General features: G+C 47.3%; 1 protein-coding gene across 2 annotated transcripts in view; it reads left to right on the plus strand.

The window, feature by feature from the left end:
* TYW5 (tRNA-yW synthesizing protein 5) overlaps window positions 1-20,205 on the plus strand; it is a 74,820-nt gene that overhangs the window by 38,352 nt on the left and 16,263 nt on the right. For both annotated transcript variants that reach the window (XM_030209987.1, XM_030209988.1), the window contains 2 exons: window positions 766-903; window positions 5,192-5,279. In XM_030209987.1, coding sequence (XP_030065847.1) covers window positions 766-903; window positions 5,192-5,279 — 226 coding nt within the window. The remainder of the gene's footprint in view (window positions 1-765; window positions 904-5,191; window positions 5,280-20,205) is intronic.

Raw genomic sequence — 20,205 nt, forward strand, 5'->3', positions numbered from 1 at the left:
GCCTAGTGGTTAGTGCAGTGGATTTTGGGTTCCTTTTAGTAAAATGTGCTGAAAAATGGCCTGTGCTAGTGTAGGCATGTGTTTTGGATGTGCGCAGATCCATTTTTCAGTGCCCCTGTAAAAAAAAGGCCGAAAATGGACGTGCGGCAAAATAAAAATTGGTGCGCATCCATTTTGGGTCTGAGACCTTGCTGCCACCAATTGACTTAGCTGTAAGGTCTCATGCGTTAACCGGGCGGTAGTTGTCGGCGCGCGTACACTGCTGATTACCGCCCGGTTAGTGCTGTGTGTTGGAAAATAAAAAATATTTTCTGGCGCGCATTGGACGCGCGTAAAAAATGGAATTTCTGTCCAGGCCATGTGGTAGCCGAGCAGTAGTTCCATACTGGCGTGCATTGGACGCACGTAGGCTTTGATCCTGAGGCACTGGGTTCAATTCCCACTGCAGCTCCTTGTGACTCTGGGCAAGTCACTTAACCCTCCATTGCCCCAGGTTCAAATGTAAACCGCTTTGAATGTAGTTGCAAAAACCACAGAAAGGTGGTATATCAAGTCCCATTCCCCCCTATTTGGGCAGGATTTGTGCTAGTATTTTATAAAGACACATTGACAGCTATGTATTTTTATAAAATAGGGCCAAAATAGGTGCTTTGCTACCCTATTAACCTAGACGCCCTACTATAGAATTACTCTCAAATAGCCAAGCTGCTCTCTCTTCTTGGTGTATGGATCAACCTCTGATGCTTCATTCTCGTCCTACAATAGGATGTTGCTGATATCAGGAAGCAGTTTCCCGAACTGGCAGAAGATATCAAGATACCTGAATTCTTTGAAAAGGAACAATTGTTCTCCAGTGTTTTCCGAATCAGCTCACCACGTTTACAGCTCTGGACCCACTATGATGTATGCAGATATTCATATTAGTTTAATCACTGTGTATATATTTCTCTTTTAGAAATATTGGTCTTATCCAGCTCGTATTTAAAGGGTAATGTTGTATTTAAAATCTAAGGCAACTGATTTTCCAGCCAGGTGACAATACTTCCTAGTTTGCCAGCTTACCTTGAAAAGTTTTCTACTGCTACTAGGATTATCCACTTAGCAACTGGAAGACCATGATGTTAGGAAGCCTTCATACTGTGGGACAGAATGAGCTATGTGACATCATTGGCTGCCTTACTGCAACAACACAAAATTGATGATGGAGAACAATGAGGCAGTTTGTAGCATCTTTATCTAGTAGCTGGGATAATGGGAAGGTACTATAGGCAATCAAAATAAATATAGAAAGCAAGCATCCTTCTTGAATTAAGGGCCCTGTTTACTAAGCAGCATTATAGGTGCATTAACGTTAACCATGTACATGCCTACAGTATCCCTATAGGCGCAAGCGCCAACTGTAGGCGCGCTAAAAACACTAACACGCCTTAGTAAACAGGGCCCTAAGAAAGTAAAAAAAAATGTTAATACATTTGGATTCCAACATATTGGAACCTTCTTCAAGGTAAGGTTGTCCATATTTTGTTTGCGAACACAGTATCCCTCCAAATTTTGTCTTATGGATTTGGATTTTAGATTTGATTTACTCATCTTCCCAAATATGAGCTCAAGGTCAGTTAAGTGCAAATAGTTTGCTGTGCATAAAATAACACAAATTAATGCAGTAGTGTACTTTAGTAAATCTGACACTAAGTTTTGTACCTGAGGCAATGGAGAGTTAAGTGACTTGTCCACAATGGAGTTTGAACCCTGGCTTTCCTGGGTCTCAGCCCGTTGCTCACCACCAGACTGTTCCTTCATAGGAAGAAGGCTTAGTAAATTAGGCCCTAGGTTTCCAAACTTCAGTTTAGTGTACATATTTTGTATTTCTAAAAAGTGTTCATGATTTCCTAGGTTAACTGATATATAAACTTCATATATTCTGATTTCTGTTATATATTGGATTAGGAGTAAATGAAAAACATCTGAATGGCTCAGGGGTGGGCAACTTGCAGCCCATGGGCTAAACGCGGCCCACTGTTGAATTTCATGCAGCCCATGAGACCATGGGACGTATACACAGAAAACATCATTAGTCAGAGTTTTGATGATTTTAAATACTGTATTTCGCAAATATTTTCAGAATAACCACTCTAGCAGTTTGTTTCCATAGTTTTTAGTTCAATATTTACTTGTTTATTTATCACAGAAGGTCTGGAGTGATGGACATTTCGAGTTCCGACCCACTAGGGATAGCACTGATATTCTGTGTAAAGGTTGCTGTCCCCTGGAATGGCTGAACGTATATTAGTTGTAGTATTGGTGATGTTATGAGATCAACTAAGAGGATTTCAGGCTCTAGTTTTGGCAGTTAGCCTCTAAATTGACTCCTTTGGAAATTTACTAGAGCTTGGTTTGTAAATTTAGGGCCTCTTAAACTAAACCATGCTAGCATTCCCGGCGTGGTAATGCCGACAAAGCCCATTCATCTTCAGTGGGCTTCGTCGGCATTGCAGCATGGAAATCGCTAGTGCGGTTTGGTAACAGAGGCCCTTAGGGTCTTAAAATATGGGTAGCTGTAGGGTAGAGTTAGGGCAGGGGAAAAAGGTAGGTGCTTAATACTGATTTACAGCATTAGGCACCTAACCTAAGAGCACAAATCTTGGCAAATGAATAGCAGGTCTAAGATTTAGATTCCTAAATTTTGGTGAATTTTCTTTTTTTTTTTTTAAATGAAATTTTCAAAACTATGAAATAATTATAGACAGTAACACAGCCCTTACCTTCTAAGAACTTTTCTTTATTATTGCACCCAAATCAATCCAGCCCATTTCATGGAAAGAAAAGGGGAAGAAAACATACTGACAGAAAATTAATAAATAGCAAAGAGAGCAAAATTGAATTAACGTCGTACCACCCTTAACAAATATCAGTATGCCAATACGTTTAAGTTAATCCTCAAACTGGGACATCCAGAAAAACGTATCTAACCCCCTGAAAGGTCATAAAATAATTGCGTGGAAATAAAAAAAAAAAAGTGACCCCCCCCCCCCCCCCCAGTTGCAGATACTTAGGGATTTCTACCCCCAGGTGTCTAGCATCTCCCTTCCTCTCCCAGGATTTCCAGCATCTAACTTCTTCCTCCTTACCCCACTCCCAGGTGTCCAGCATCTCTCCTTTCCTTCTATTTGCTACCCCCTCTAGGTATCCAGCTGTTCACCTTTCCTACTTCTCCCCTGATGTCTCATTCCCTTCCCACTATCTGGCCTACCTCCACTCCATATCACAGACATCAACAATGTCAATGCTGTCACCATCCACCCCTGCAGCACTAAAGAAGAGTCAGGGTGGCAGGCACAGGGCCTCTGAGCATTTGTATGCTCAAGGCCCATTACATCCCACCGTCTCTGAAACAGGACGTTCAGAAAGGAAGGGACACAACAGCCTTGAGTGTGCATGTATACTGAAGACCCTATGCCAACAGTCTGACTCCTAACTCTTTTTTATTACTGCTGACATCTGTGCCAGCACCAGTGCTGCCTCTGGAATTGTGTTGAACTAGGAGGATGCTTAGTCTGCCCAGTAGTAGGGCTGGCCCTGGGTATACCTATTACTGCTCGTCATCATCTGAGCTGCTATATTTTGCAGTAGGTGCAGCTTTAAGATTTCTTGGTAACCCAAAGTACAAGGCAGTAGAATTGCCAGTTACAGTTAACTAGCAAGCACCTCAGTATACAGACCACCAACATATCTAAACATTGGGCTCAGGTGTCTCACCAGTAGTAATTTATGGTGTCTACTACACAGTACCAACTGGGTCTGAGGCTTGAAGTAGTCATTTTTCTCAATCTACACACCCAAATTATGAACCTCGGTAGAAACAGTTACTACTCTTCCCTCAGTCATGGTTTGTGTTTAACTAATCCAGAGCACCAGGACAGATCTCAGTTTTTTGAGAATTAATTCCGGAGCCTCTGTCCTGCATCCATGTCATTATCTTCATGAAACAGCCATACAGCTTACATATTGCCCACTTAGGGTCCGTACTCAGAGGGACTGAATGTTGTCAACGCAGAGGTAACCAAAAGAGCCTAATGACTGGAATAATTTTCCCAATGCTGACTTTGTTAAAGGAAATCAGAGGAGATAATCACCATTGTGGGATTGCACACCCTAATGTAAAAGTCCTAACTCATTAGCTGAAACAATGCATTCTTTAACAGATGGAAAATATTTTAAACATATAGAATATACCTAGATGACCACAGTGGTTAAATAGCAAATCATGATCAATCAGGTTAAAAGTGTTAGAATGATCTAGCAGCACAAGTGAGACCACTTCAATCCTTCTTTTATTCCTATTTAAATGGGAAATAAACACTTCATCTCAGACCCGAAGACTGATTCACTTCTGATCCTGGCTAAACCCAGCCTGACCCTTATCTAGACTGCCCTATCTGGGTGCCCACTGTTTTCTTCACTATCTTACCCAAAAAAGGTAGATTGGAAATAGGACAATAACCAGCAGAAGAAGCCAGATCAACCATTCCATTCTCTAAAACTAAGGTAATAGATTTATTTAAGGCATCTAAGAATATACCCCCAAGAGAGTGAAGTATTAACTCCTTTGTACAATGCAGTTTCCCCAGTACGGGCTTTAATCAGTTCAGATGATGTTGGGTCAAGTGGAGCATAACCTTGATAGCATTCATTGCAAGTCAAAAATGGACAACAACTTAACTTCTCAAAACATCTTTCCCAGGGTTACCATATGGCTCCAGAAAAAGAAGGACATATTGATCCAGTCTGGGTTTTGCTTCCATTGAAAGCAATGGAAGTAAAACCCAGACTGGCTAAATCTGTCCTCCTTTTTCTGGAACCATATGGTAACCCTAATTTTCCATCCTCCATTCCCACATGAGTTTCAACACCAAACCCTTGTGAGGGACAGGTCCCCAAAGGGCTTGAAATCTGACAACTTTTCCACCTTACTATAGAAATATTGTTCCTTTGCCTCTGCCATTGGACAAACATTTTTTCAAGGAAGAAGTTTCTGTTAAAATCTTCTTCCTTGAAAAATGTTTGTCTAAGGAATACTCCAGGTGGCCATAAGAACCGCATTATAGGATTCCGTTGGATGGGCTGAACAGAACATGTCATGTTGGATGGGAGGTTTGAAGATGGACACTAAACCACTTTGTTTGACTTTTAGGTGATGGATAATTTATTAATCCAGGTGACAGGAAGGAAGCGTGTTGTGTTGTACAGTCCTCGGGATGCAGCCTATCTATATTTAATGGGTACAGTAAGTATTTAATTAGTTTTGGGCATGTTTGTTTGTGGATCCCCTGTTTTGCTCTTAAGAAATCTCACTGTTCATTAGTCACTAGGGCCACTAATTTCCATCTGGAGTTTTTCCTTGCTCCTCTTCCCAGCATATGTAGCCAGAAAATGTATTTCTAGAAAACACAGCCCGTTTTACACCGTAGCTGAAGGAAAGGGTTCAGAGTGCTTCTTGCAGCCTAACACAGACAGGAATTTTTCTTTATTAAACAATTTTGCTAGTCTTGTTGCACAAAGATCAGTTTGTTCAGAGATCACTAATCTTGGGCCCAAAGTGTGCAGCAGTTTCCAAAATGGAGGAGGGAAGAAAAGTTGTTGTAATAATTTTGATTAAAGTAAGGGAAGGGATCCTCAGGAGCTTAGCCTAGAATGGGTGGCAGAGCTGGTGGTTGGGAGGCGGGACTAGTGCTGGGCAGACTTATACAGTCTGTGCCGAGGCTGGTGGTTGGGCGGCGGGGATAGTGCTGGGCAGACTTATACGGTCTGTGCCAGAGCTGGTGGTGGGAGGCAGGGATAGTGCTGGGCAGACATACGGTCTGTACCAGAGCTGGTGGTGGGAGGCGGGACTGGTAGTTGGGAGGCGGGGATAGTGCTGGGCAGACTTATACGGTCTGTGCCAGAGCTGGTGGTGGGAGGCGGGACTGGTAGTTGGGAGGCGGGGATAGTGCTGGGCAGACTTATACGGTCTGTGCCAGAGCTGATGGTGGGAGGCGGGGTTGGTGGTTGGAAGGCGGGGATAGGGCTGGCCAGACTTATACGGTCTGTGCCCTGAAGAGGACAGTACAAATAAAAGAGTAGCACATGAATTTATCTTCTTGGGCAGACTGGATGGACCGTCCAGGTCTTTTTCTGCCGTCATCTACTATGTTACTATGTAAGCTGCCATTTCATTGGCGGCAGCAAGGATGACAGCTATTGCAAAATGGGAACGTGAATTACTTGCCAATGCAGATGAGAGGTTTAAAAAAAAACTTAGGGCATGTTATCAGTGGAGCTGACTGACAGCAGAAAAGTGAAACTGAATGCATAAACTTGACAAATGGTTACTGTTTCTGGGTTCCATAAAAAAGTGAGAATGTAAATGGTAGCAAATCCAAAAGGCTTTCTCAGAGTTCAAAATCATTGGTCAGAGTTTCTCCTTACTGGCTGAGGTGCCTGTGAATTTGGATGATATCTGTTTTAAATGAGAGCTACTGTGTTGTGTTACAGAAGGCAGAAATATTATCAGTAATAAGTTTCTTAAAAAAACAGAAAAGAAAGTACTAGGTGGAGATGAACAGAGGGTTCCATGTTCCCCTTGAGTTGCAAGTTCAAAAAAATTTCAGGTTGTTGACTTAGTGTGACCTTGCATAAAACCACCAGTGAATATTATGCAGCTGTAGAAAACCTGGGAGGGGGAGGGTGGATTAATTACATTCTGAATTGAAAATAATTGCTAGTAGTAAAGGCGAAGCACAGTGGAATATTGTGGCTTGCTTGAAGTCATAGAAAGAATGGGCAAGAGAACAGAAACCTTGGACGTCTTCAGACTTAGCCTCTGAACAAGAGCACTGTGGCTAAAGTCCAGACTGAAAAAACCCGCTCTTAATCCTGCTGATCCTAATAGTTATCATCCAGTGTCTAACCCTGTTACTTGTCCAAAATACTCGAAAAAGCTGTCTTCCGACAACTCTTAGATTTTACAGATAAAACGTTAGCTCTTCATCCCTGACAGTCAGGTTACAGGAGTTATTACAGTACTAAGACTGTTCTCGCCAGTGTTCTCAGCGAAATTCATTCTAATTTTGATAACAATCGTTCCGCTCTTATTTCCCTCAATCTCTCTGCTGCCTCTGACTTAATTGATCACTCTCCTTTTATCACACTTAACTCAAGATGCATCAACCAAACGTAAAAGAATCTAACACGTAAAAGAACTTACCGAATTTGAAAAAACGAAGAGTGCACTGAAAAAATACCTCAGAAATGTTCGGTGCGGTATTCAAAAGTCGGATGCATGAAAGTTTCGCTAATCTGGTGCAATCCCCCGTAGCGGAGTAGGAAACGCATGCACACAGATTCATTCGGAAAGCACACGGTATCGGCGTGGCTCATGTGCGCATGTGACCTCATAGGCGTGCGTCCACGGCGTGTAAGAATCGCGATGCTGCACTGTTTGTTTTTGCGATCACAGGGCTACTGGCGAGTACTGCCTCCAGCTTGATTTTTCGTTGGTTTTTCTGCTTGCAATTTTCCATCGTGTGTGCCACGTTTCATCCTTTTTGTTTTCATAAAAATTGTTTATAGGTAAGTAAGACGCTTCCATGAGCGTATGAATGTTGTAAATCGTGATTTCGCTGCATTTCCCATTGTTAACTTCTCCATTTTATTTTTTTAAAGGTGTGTGGTGTGTGCCATGTTTCATCCTTTTTGTTATCATAAAAATTGTTTATAGGTAAGACACTCCCATCAGCGTATGAATGTTGTAAATTGTGATTTTGGTGCCATTTTCCTGTTGTTTACTTCACCATTTTTTTTGTTTTAAAGTGTGTGCCACTTTTTTTTACCTTTCTGCTGGCCAGTTTTCATTTTTATAAGTGCCGTTTACAGCGTACAGATCAGCTTTTGGCGGGGTGATGGCAGGTTGATAAGTGTGCATTTTCAAGATGTTAACATCTCCATTTTATTTCTCTGGAAGCAATGGAGGATAATGTGTCGTGGCATGAGGAGGATGAGGAGACAGTTGGCAGTGAGGGCCCTCATGTCAATGATAAGCGGAAGCGTGCTCCGAAATTTACGGAGGACGAGCTACAAGTGTTGATTCGCGGTGTATGCAATGAATTTGGATGGCTTTTTAAAAAGTCCAGGCTCACGCTTGGACAAAAGAACAAGACATGGAGGAAGATTGTGGATGAGGTAAATGCTCTCGGTGTGCGGATGCGCACTGTAGAGCAGTGTAAGCACTGTTGCACGACTTCAGGGGTATGGTGAAAGCCAAGGCACGGAAGAAGTGGCAACATGGAAAGGGTACAGGGGGTGGCCCTCCATGTACCGTGGAGCTGACTCCCCTGGAGGAGGCTGTGTTGGCCACCCTTGGTCGTGCGCAGGTGGTCGGACTTTCTACTGGTGACGACACGTCGGAGGATGCCATTGGTAGTATGGAAGGTGAGTTTGTTTAGCGTTGCGCAGACAGTGGGGTGTGTGTGGGTAAGAACTTTCGTTGTGGATGGTTTGGGGTCAACCTCGTTTCTGTCTATGTTTCTAGGTGAACATCTGGAAGATTCCAGATTGTTAGGTCCCACATCTCAGGACACAGAAGGTGGTGAGTACTGTGATGTGCTGTGGGGATGCTGGAAGGGACATAAGTACATAACTATTGCCATACTGGGAAAGACCAATGTCCATCGAGCCCAGCATCCTGTTTCCATGCGTGTATTCTTTTGTTCCCTGTATTACAGCATGGACGACAAGCCAGCCCCCCTCTGCCCCTTCCTGTACTACCAGCGATGCTCTGCCAAGTACAAGCCAGCCCACCTCTGCCCCTTCCTGGAATACCAGTGATGCTGTTCCACGTAAGTATAGTATCTCAGGTGCTAGTTGTGTCCAAACTTATTTTGGACTGCTTCTTCGCATTGTTTTTTTTTTTTGTTAAGCGCCAACAGACGCTTGTAATCTACACGGTCACCTCCACCATTATTTATAGACCTCTATCATATCTCCCCTCAGCAACACCATGTGCCACACAACATCCGGTTCCGGGCTGTTCTACATGGTCAGCAGGGCCTGCAACACCATGTGCCACACATTATGAGGAAGAAGAAGCACGTGAGTACAGATGTGTTATTGTGTGTTGCAGAAAGATTGGACATCGGCGTTGTTTGTGTGCATCTTTGTGTTTCTGTGTTCAAGTACTTGCCTTTCTATTTGGTAGGTGTATGGTTGATGACGCCTACACAGGGAGGAGAGGATGGGGAGGACGAGGAAACTGTGACACTTGACCTCGTTGATGTCACAACCCCACTCAATGGTCATGTTACCCCCCCTATCTTCTGCTATGCAGTTGCCCATGGACCGTCCTCATAGAACCCCTATGGAGGAATGGCAGGCTCGTCACCAGTTATGGGAGATGCAGGGCAAGTGGAATGAGGGTATAAATACACTGCTTGAAAAAGTGGCAGAACGTGTCCAGCATTCCACAACTGCCATCTGTGCGCAGGTGCAGAATGTGGTGGAGAACACCAACACCCAATCCGAGAAAACCAACGCCCTATTGGAGCAGACCAACGCCCATTTGAGTGACCTGTGCAATCTGGTTAGAGCGTCTTCCCAGCAGCAACAGCAGATGTTTCTGGATCTCCGTCAGGAGATCAGGGAGAATGCAGCATGAGCTATTGCAGGATGACTCCGCTTGCAGTTCCCGCACTGCAAATGGTATATTCTCCTTATGTATTCCCTCCATATATCTTTTCCACAGTCACATATTCTATATCCCCTCTGTTATCATGTGTTCATCTAATGTGTGTGTTCTTTTTTTCCCTACATTATTACAGCCTGGATGCCAGGCCAGCCCTGGACTACCAACGATGCTCTTCCAAGTAAGTATAGTTTCCATATCATCAAGCTGATCAATCCATAGACTGGTGGGTTGTGTCCATCTACCAGCAGGTGGAGATAGAGAGCAAACTTTTGCCTCCCTATATGTGGTCATGTGCTGCCGGAAACTCCTCAGTATGTTCTCTATCTCAGCAGGTGGTGGTCACACACAGCAGCAGCTCTGGCTAGGCCTCCAAGCCTAATCCTTAGGTTTTGTTGAGGCCTGGGGTTGAGGGCTCTTTTGAGCAAGTGCAAACCTGGTGGTGCCAGGTCCCTCCTTTTCTCCCCCCTCCCGCTGGCTCCGTTTAAAAAAAAAAAAAAAAAAAAAAAAAAATTTTAAACGTCTTTAAAGGCGTTTAATTCGACGTTTCTTTAAACGTTCATTGCAGCTACTCACTGGGACACCAGTTCGTTACAGCTCGGAGCGGCAAGCAGGTAATTTTACCTTTTTATAGCGGGCAGGGGGTTCCCCGATTCTTCTCCTCGTGGCAATGGCGTCGGAGGGCGAGGGCGCAAAGGGTCGCTCCCCGGATCGCTGGAGCGCTTCTAGAGGGGATGCGGGGGTTTTACAACCTGATTCGCCCTTGATGGGTGATAGTTTAGTGACCGATGAATGTCCCGGTCGTTCCTCCGGCGTGGCGGTTTTTTCCCGCCATAACCGCCCATCCCCCGCTCCTCGCCTCCGCCATCTTGGCCGGCCACGCGGCTCGGACGGCTTCTTCGTGGGCCGCCCTTGAGGTTGGAGACATTAATGCCATGAACGCCCTTAATTTGGGCGACGGCACAAAAGCGGCTAAAGTTAAGCGCCGTTCTTCCCGCGCGGCTCCTTCACGGAGTTTCGCGCCGGACGCCATTTTGGATGCGCAGCATGTCTCTCCCCCGCTAGTGCGAGCGCCGGTTGAGAGTGCATCTAGGGCTGTTGCCCAGACTGCGGAAGTGCACAGTCTGGGGGGTTTTTCCCCCCGAGTTTGTTTTGCTGCTGCATCAGGCTTTCCTCATGCAAAACGCTGCCCCTGCTCCCTCTTCTGATAAAGAGGTTGAGGTTCCCAGGCCTTGGAGGACTTTTGTCTCCTCCGATGTAGATGAGGGCAGCGTGTCTGAGGTCTCCCAACGATCCTTTGCGGATTCCTTGGAGGAGATAGATCCCCGCTCGGATGGAGCGGATGACCCCTCTGCAGCGCGGCTTTTTAGCCCAGAGGATTTGCCCAACCTGTTGTTACAGGCCATGGACACTTTGAAGATTTCCTCTCCGGAGGATGTCTCTCCCTCAGCCCCTGTTGGCTCTGCCATTATGCTGGGGACGAAGCGCCCGCCTAGAACCTTCCACGTGCATGATGCCATGCACACCTTAATTGCGGCTCAATGGGATGTCCCGGAAACGAGCCTTAAAGTGGCTAGGGCTATGTCCCGCCTCTATCCTTTGGCTGTGAGTGAACGTGAGGCCTATCTGTGGCCTACCGTGGATTCTTTAATCACTGCGGTGACTAAGAAAACGGCGTTGCCGGTGGAAGGTGGCACGGCCCTAAAGGACGCCCAAGACAGAAGATTGGAGGCGGCCTTAAGGTCGTCCTTTGAGGCAGCTGTTTTAGTTTGCAGGCCTCAGTTTGCGGCTCCTATGTGGCCAGGGCGTGCCGGACTATGGTGCAGCGGGCTTCCCCCTCGGATCATTCCTTGAGGGCTGATTGGCCGGCCCTGGAATCGGGCTTAGCCTATTTGGCAGACTTGCTGTATGATGTCTGGAGAGCCTCAGCTAAAGGCATGGCTCAGACAGTCTCTGTGCGGCGGTGGCTTTGGCGGAAACATTGGTCTGCTGACCACGCCTCTAAATCCCGCCTGGCTAGATTGCCTTTTAAAGGCAAGCTGCTCTTTGGGGTCAAGCTGGACAAAATCGTGACCGATCTCGGCACGTCTAAGGGCAAGAAATTACCAGAGGTCAGGGCTCGGGTTAGTACTCGTCCCGATACCTCCATACCGCCCGGGCAAGTCGGGTTCCTCTGCCTCTTCCTTCAAGAGGAATTTCTCCCCCAAGCAGCATTCCTTTCGCAGAGACCGCCGTCCCGGAGGTGCTCCCTCCGGTCCTCCCCCAGGGTCTCGTACCCAATGTCGGGGCCTTGGTCCACGCCCCAGTGCAGATTGGAGGACGGCTGTCCTCGTTTCTGGGCGAGTGGACCACTATAACTTCAGACGCGTGGGTGCTGGAAGTCATCAGAGACGGCTACAAGCTAGAGTTCTGCCAACCCTTAAGAGACGGGTTTGTACTCTCTCCCTGCAAGTCTCCGGTCAAGCTGTGGTAGTGCAGCAGACCTTGGACAACCTGATCCGCCTGGGTGCGATCGTTCCGGTGCCAAAAAATCAGATTGGCAAGGGACGTTACTCCATTTTCTTTGTGGTTCCAAAGAAAGGAGGTTCTGTCCGGCCTCCTCGACCTCAAAGGGGTCAATCGGGCCTGGAAAGTGAGGCACTTTCGCATGGAGACTCTCCGCTCTGTTATAGCGGCAGTGAAGGCAGGAGAGTTCTTGGCTTCCTTGGACATCAAGGAAGAGTACCTGCATATTCCCATCTGGCCTCCTCTCCAACGCTTTCTGCGTTTTACAGTCCTGAGACGACACTTCCAGTTCAGAGCCCTCCCTTTCGGGTTGGCTACTGCTCCGCGGACCTTTTCCAAAGTAATGGGGGTCATAGCGGCCTTCCTGCTAAAGGAAGGAGTACAAGTCCATCCTTATCTGGACGACTGGTTGATCCGAGCCCCCTCTTATGCGGAGTGCGGCAAAGCTATGGACCGGGTAGTTGCTCTTTTGAGCTCCCTGGGATGGATCATCAACTGGAAGAAGAGCCAGCTGCGCCCGACTCAGTCCCTGGTGTATCTGGGAGTTCGATTCGACACCCAAGTGGGCAGAGTGTTCCTGCCAGACAATCGGATTGTCAAGCTTCAGGCTCAGGTGGACTAGTTCCTAGTAGCCTCTCCTATTCGGGCTTGGGACTACGTGCAGCTGTTGGGCTCTGTGACGGCCACGATGGAAGTAGTGCCCTGGGCCAGGGCTCATATGAGACCACTACAGCTAAATGCTGCGCTGGACTCCGATGTCGGAGGATTATGCTGTGCGCCTTCCCGTGGACCCAGCAGTGCGCAAGGCGCTGAGCTGGTGGACGCAGACAGACAAGTTGTCTGCTGGATTGCCTCTGGTGACCCCGGAGTGGATTGTCGTCACGACAGACGCCTCTTTGATGGGCTGGGGAGCCCACTGCTTGGGAAGGACAGCGCAGGGGCTCTAGTCTCCTGCAGAGGCAAGTGGTCTATCAACCTCCTGGAACTCAGAGCCATTCGGTTGGTGTTATTGGAGTTCATCCCGGTACTGGTGTTGAAGCCTGTACGGGTCCGGTCGGACAATGCCACGGCTGTGGCCTATATCAACCGCCAGGGAGGTACCAAGAGCGCCCCTCTAGCCAAGGAGGCTATGAGTCTTTGCCAGTGGGCGGAAGCGAACCTGGAGCAGCTTTCAGCGGCCCACATTGCCGGAGTCATGAATGTCAAGGCGGTCTTTCTCAGTCGCCATCCCTTGGAGCCCGGAGACTGGCAACTATCTGCTCAGGCGTTCTTGGACATCACGAAGCGCTGGGGCCAGCCGAGCCTAGTTCTGATGGCGTCATCGGCCAATTGCCAAGTGCCGCGCTTTTTCAGCAGAGGACGGGACCCTCGATCCCTGGGAGTAGATGCTCTTCTCCAGCAGTGGCCGACACAAGAGCTCCTCTATGTGTTCCCGCCCTGGCCCATGTTGGGCAGGGTGCTAGACAGGGTGGCAAAGCATCCCGGCAGGGTAATCCGGGTGGGTCCGGATTGGCCCAGACGTCCCTGGTATGCGGACTTGATCAGGCTTTCAGTCGACGATCCTCTGCGGCTGTCAGTGGAGCAGGGCCTGTTACATCAGGGTCCCGTGGTGATGGAGGATCCCTCCCCCTTTGGTCTTACGGCCTGGCTATTGAGCGGCAGCGTCTGAGGAAGAAGGGCTTCTCAGACAAGGTCATCGCCACTATGCTAAGAGCGAGGAAGCGCTCTACTTCTACTGCTTACGCCAGGGTTTGGCGTATGTTTGCAGCGTGGTGTGAAGCAGGCTCACTTTCTCCCTTCACTGCTCCAATTTCTTCAGTGTTGGCGTTCCTGCAAGAAGGTCTGGAGAAAGGCCTGTCGCTCAGTTCCCTTAAAGTCCAGGTAGCGGCTCTGGCTTGCTTCAGGGGTCGCCTGAAGGGTGCTTCCCTGGCTTCGCAGCCAGATGTGGTGCGCTTTCTCAAGGGAGTTAATCACCTGCGCCCTCCTCTGCACTCAGTGGTGCCTGCGTGGAATCTCAACCTGGTGCTAAGAGCATTGCAGAAGCCGCCTTTTGAACCCTTGTCGAGGGCATCTCTGAAAGACCTGACGTTGAAAGCAGTCTTTTTGGTGGCTATTACTTCAGCCAGAAGAGTTTCCGAGCTCCAGGCGCTCTCATGTCGAGAGCCTTTTCTGCAGTTCACTGAGGCAGGAGTGACTATTCGCACAGTGCCTTCCTTCCTGCCCAAGATTGGTTCTCGCTTCCATGTGAATCAGCAGCTCTGTCTCCCTTCCTTTCGTAGGGAGGACTACCCAGAGGAGTACTCCGCTCTTGAATATCTGGATGTGAGACGAGTCATCATCAGATACTTGGAAGTGACCAATGATTTCCGGAAATCGGATCATCTGTTTGTCCTGTTTGCAGGTCCTCGTAAGGGTCTGCAGGCTGCTAAGCCTACAGTGGCAAGATGGGTCAAGGAAGCCATTGCAGCGGCTTATGTGGCCGCGGGGAAGGTGCCGCCTATCCAGCTGAAGGCTCACTCCACTAGAGCTCAGGCGGCCTCGATGGCAGATGCCGGATCCGTCTCCTTGGAAGAGATATGCAAGGCGGCAACTTGGGCTTCGGCTCATACATTCTCCAAGCATTACCGTTTGACTGTGGCTGCACGGGCGGAGGCCCGGTTTGGAGCTTCAGTGTTGCGGTCAGGGATTTCAGTGTCCCGCCCTGGGTGAGTACTGCTTCGGTACATCCCACCAGTCTATGGATTGATCAGCTTGATGATATGGAAGGTAAAATTATGTATAATCATACCTGATAATTTTCTTTCCATTAATCATAGCTGATCAATCCATAGCCCCTCCCAGATATCTGTACTGTTTTTATTCTGGTTGCATTTCAGGTTCAAGTTTAGTCTTCAGTTACTTCAGAAAGACTTCGTGTTCAAGTTTTTTCACTTGGATTCTTCAAGAGTTGAGACGAGTTTGTGTTACAGTGAGCTGCTGCATTCCTCTCCCCCCCGTTTTACGGGGCTGGATTGAGACATAAATTCTGCCGGCACTCCCTCCCGCTTCGTGCGGCTGTAGGGCAGTTTTGTACCCTTCCCGCTTCGGCGGTGTTAGGGTCAGTCAGCTCCTCCCGCGGTTGCGGTTGCAGGATAAGCCAGATCCCCCCGCATCGGCGGGTGTGGTGTCCCTCCCCCGCTCCGCGGGGATGAGCTGGACGGATTCCCCTCCCCCACTTGTGTGGGGATGAGCTGGGTTAATTCCCCTCCCCCGTTTCGGCGGTGGTGAGCTGGGCAGAGTGTCCCTTCGTGGGTGTAATTCTCTAAGTGCTGAGTCCTGCGGATGGAGCTTTGATATCGACATACTGAGGAGTTTCCGGCAGCACATGACCACATATAGGGAGGCAAAAGTTTGCTCTCTATCTCCACCTGCTGGTAGATGGACACAACCCACCAGTCTATGGATTGATCAGCTATGATTAATGGAAAGAAAATTATCAGGTATGATTATACATAATTTTACCATCTCAGGTGCTAGTTGTGTCCAGACATGTTTGTTCAATCCTCCAGATGTATGTACTAAAGCCTATTGTGTTTTTTTTCCTACAGCCTGGGCGACAAGTGTACCTCCCACGCTCCCTTCCTTGTCTCCCATGGTCTCCCGGGCCTCCTTTTCTGAGTAAGTATCTCGCGTGATTGTGTGTCCCGTTCACCTGTCTTGATTTCTTCAATGCAGAGTTATGTAAATTTCAAACTGTAATTTTTTTTTCTAATCACAGGCAGGTCCACAGAACACCACGGGCAGAACAACAGACCACCCTCCTTTACCCCCCCCCCCCCCCCCCCCTGTGTGGCAGCCGCTCTCTCAATAGTAAGTTTCATTGAGAGATATACTAAAAACAATGTTAAGGAATGCATTTTTTATTTTTTTACATTTGTTCACCCTTTTCTGCCTCCTATTTTAAGGGTTAGCTCTCACCTTTGTAAACAAGTACATGTTCAACATAAAAAGTTTTTTTTCTGTTGTTTCCTTGCAGCCACAGAACACCAGAACACCCTCCTGTACCTCTCCTGTGTGGCAGCCTGTCTCTCGATAGTAAGTTTCATTGACAGATATACTCCCAAAAAATGTTGAGGAATGCATTGATTTGTTTTTTACATTTGTTCACCCTTTCTTGCCTCCTATTTTAAGGGTTTGCGCTCACCTTTGTGAACAAGTAGATGTTAAATATAAAAAGTTTTATTTCTGTTGCTTCCTCACGGCCCCAAACAGCACCTGTGCAGTGTCGCTGTTCCCACCCCCACCCCCCCAAACAAGTGCTACATGTGCATTCTCAACTTTTTTTTTTCTGTTTCAAAGGTGCAGTGAAACAGCAGGATCCAGTGTGACTGAGCTAGTGAGACATCTTGAAATGCACTGTTTGGCTGCTTATCGATGCATTTCTTCCAGTTATTGTAACATATTTTATGCATTAATAAGTTATTTTATATATCAAACCATGATTTTAAGTTATTGTTAATGTTATATATTTATAAAGTTATTTGTTCTTAACACTTGTTTTGCATTATTTTTATTACTTTCAATAAAGCATCCATGCAAAGAAATTACGAGATATCATTGAACTCACATTCCACAAGATGAACAATATGATAGCAAACATATAGCCAATAGAAATTAAATATAAAAGTAATTAAACATATAACTAATAACGTAGGTGATAACTTGCATGTGAAAACGAAGGACAGAGGGTAAAATCAAGAAAGGGGAAAAGGGATCATAATATTAAGCTCACATGGCTAACTGGTGGGGTGTCATTCCAAATATTGCTGCAATGTTTACAAAAACATTGTGATTCGACATCTGGAAATGACTCATACATTGTATTGCGTTTTGTGATGAATTATATACCAGCTCTGGTTTACATGGAGCTATGCATTTACAGCGCTGACAGGATGGAGGATTTGTGTCTGTTTTTAACTTACAGCCAAAAGCAATGTGGGTCTTGTTGTCCATGATTGTATGCATTGTAATCATTGCTGCAAGTCTTATAATGCACAAGGATGAGGTTGGCAGAAATCCTGTACTGGCCAAAATGTCTCCCTCTTTGAACGGGCAACTTGACAGCTCTGCATATATGCCTTCTAGTGGTAACTCATATAAGTGGTACGTGGCTACAAAGGCTGACGAGGTGTGGAAAAGAATTCCTGGATGACCTGCCAGCGCACAGCATTTCCCCTGCTTACATCCGATCCTCTGTCCAAGGGGGTTATGTCCACTTCTGGAGGGACTACAATCTCAATGTCGAGGTGATGCTTCAGTGCGATTTTATGAAGCATGCAGCATACAAGCACTATATCAGCAACCTTTTCTGGGGAATATTGCAGGGATCCACCAGAAATGTGCAAGCAGCAAAACCTGCTCTTCAGTACCCCAAAAGTAAGCTCAATTGTACATCTAGTCGAGGTGTGTGCCTCGTTGTAGCGCTTCTCAGCATCCGACCGGGGCATTGTGAGCGGGGTCAGTAGCCATGTTTTAGATCCATATCCGGCATCCCCTGCAGGAACACAACAATACATAGCTATCAGCACATGATAGTTAGGGTTACCGTAAGTCCGGATCTACCCTGACATGCCCTCTTTTGGAGGGCATCTACGGGCAACCGGGCGGCTTTTGGCAATCTGCACGTTTGTCTGGATTTCTGGACAAACAGGCAGATTACTAGCTTCCCCTCCCCTTACATACTACTACTACTACTACTACTACTACTACTACTTAGCATTTCTATAGCGCTACTAGGGTTACGCAGCGCTGTACAAGTTAAAACATGGGGAAGGACAGTCCCTGCTCAAGAGAGCTTACAATCTAAAGGTAACAAACTATGTAGTCAGTGTAGTCAGTGTATTATGAATGGGGAACGTGGTTAGGCGCCGAAAGCAAGGGAGAAGAGATGGGTTTTAAGTAAGGACTTAAAGATGGGCAGGGAGGGCGCATGGCGTATGGGCTCGGGGAGTCTGTTCCAGGCATAAGGTGATGCGAGGCAGAAGGGACAGAGTCTGGAGTTAGCGGTGGTGGAGAAGGGTACAGATAGGAGTGATTTGTCCTGAGAGCGGAGGTTACGGGTGGGGACATAGGGGGAGAGGAGGGTAGAGAGGTAATGGGGGGCTGCAGATTGAGTGCATTTGAAGATCGTTAGGAGAAGCTTGAACTGAATACGGTAGTGAATCGGGAGCCAGTGAAGCGACTTGAGGAGAGGGGTGATATGAGAGTATCGGTTCACGCGGTAGATAAGACGTGCAGCGGAATTTTGGACAGATTGAAGGGGGGATAGGTGGCTAAGCGGGAGACCAGCAAGGAGAAGGTTGCAATAGTCAAGACGAGAGGTAACGAGTGAGTGGACGAGGGTTCAGGTGGTCTGTTTAGAGAGGAATGGGTGGATTTTGCTAATATTATAGAGGAAGAAGCGACAGGTCTTAGCTGTCTGCTGGATATGGGCAGAGAAGGAGAGGGAGGAGTCGAAAATGACTCCGAGATTGCGGGCTGATGAGACGGGGAGGATGAGGGCGTTGTCAACAGAGACAGAGAGTGGGGGAAGAGGAGAGGAGGGTTTGGGTGGGAAGACAAGGAGCTCAGTCTTTGCCATGTTCAGTTTCAGGTGACGGTTGGACATCCAGGCGGCGATATCTGAGAGGCAGGCCGAGACTTTGGCCTGGGTTTCGACTGTGATGTCGGGAGTGGAGAGGTAGAGCTGGGTGTCATCGGCATAGAGATGGTACTGGAAACCATGTGATGAGATCAGTGAGCCCAGGGAAGAGGTGCCCTGGTGGTCTTGTGAGCTTTTCCGTCTTCGGGCCAGGAAAGAGGGGGCTCTTTTCTGGCCCGAAGGCGTAAGAGGTCAGTAGACCTAGCAATAATGCCCATAGCAATAGTATGCCAAACACAACCGCTGCCACATCTGTTAAGAAAATGGAAAACACTCACCAAGAAGCCACCCTTTTCGAAATTGCCCCTCTGCAAACTTCTTTCCCAGCGCATTGTTAGACAAGATGTAGGAGTCATGGCAGCTCCCTGGATAACGTGTCACAACATCCAGGATCCTAAGGTTTGCATTGCACACCGCTTGCACATTCAGCGAGTACCCCATCTTGCAGTTACGGTACTGCATTTCTTGATCCACAGGCAACGTGTGCAGTCAATAGCTCCCAGGACATTGGGCATGCCAGCAATCTTGTAGAACTCCCGCTTGATCGTCCTCTGCTCCTCTTCCCCTGTGGGAAAAGCTATGTGCTTGCAAACACATTTTTTCAGGGTGCGCAGAACCTGGAACATAGAGCAAAGGTGTGTATTTGGTCATGCAGGTTTTATACAGTAAAGATATGAGAAGGGGGTGTAACAAAGGTGGAGGAGGGCAGAGACGTGGTGGAGCGCAGAGATGGGGAGAGGGTTTTCCAAAAATAAGAGTAGTACCTGGGCTAGATGTCTTGAAACAGATGCCTGGTCCACGCCGCATTACCCCCTAAAACATACTGGAATGTCTCTGTGGCAAAGAACTGCAGAACAGTCAGCAGCTTTACCAGGCCAGGTACTGCATGAGATCTAGCAATGGTTGGGTTGATATAATCTCTTATTTCCTGGTACAGCTCATATATAGCTGTTCTGGATAAGCGGTAGTCATCTACAATTTTCCTGTCTGACATGTCTTCCAGAACCAGCCGTGGACGAAACACACGTGGGGGGGGGGGGGGCGGTGAGGGCGAACGTGGGCAGGGTCTTCATGAATGGGTTGCCTTGCCTCCTGTCCCTGCCTGGCAGCAATGTGGGCATATTGCATACCAGGAAAAAAGTCCAACTGTGCCAGGAAAATCCACCATGTTTTACTTCTGTATGTCTTCCTTGTTTCAACATAAGCTGTGCACGTATTTGTATGATGCTGCTTTTATGATATGATTTAGTATATATAGGTTTCCATATAATGCCTCATGGATATTTTATCTATTGTCCTTCATATA

This window comes from Microcaecilia unicolor, chromosome 7 (genome assembly GCF_901765095.1).
Source record: "Microcaecilia unicolor chromosome 7, aMicUni1.1, whole genome shotgun sequence".
Classification (NCBI taxonomy): domain Eukaryota; kingdom Metazoa; phylum Chordata; class Amphibia; order Gymnophiona; family Siphonopidae; genus Microcaecilia; species Microcaecilia unicolor.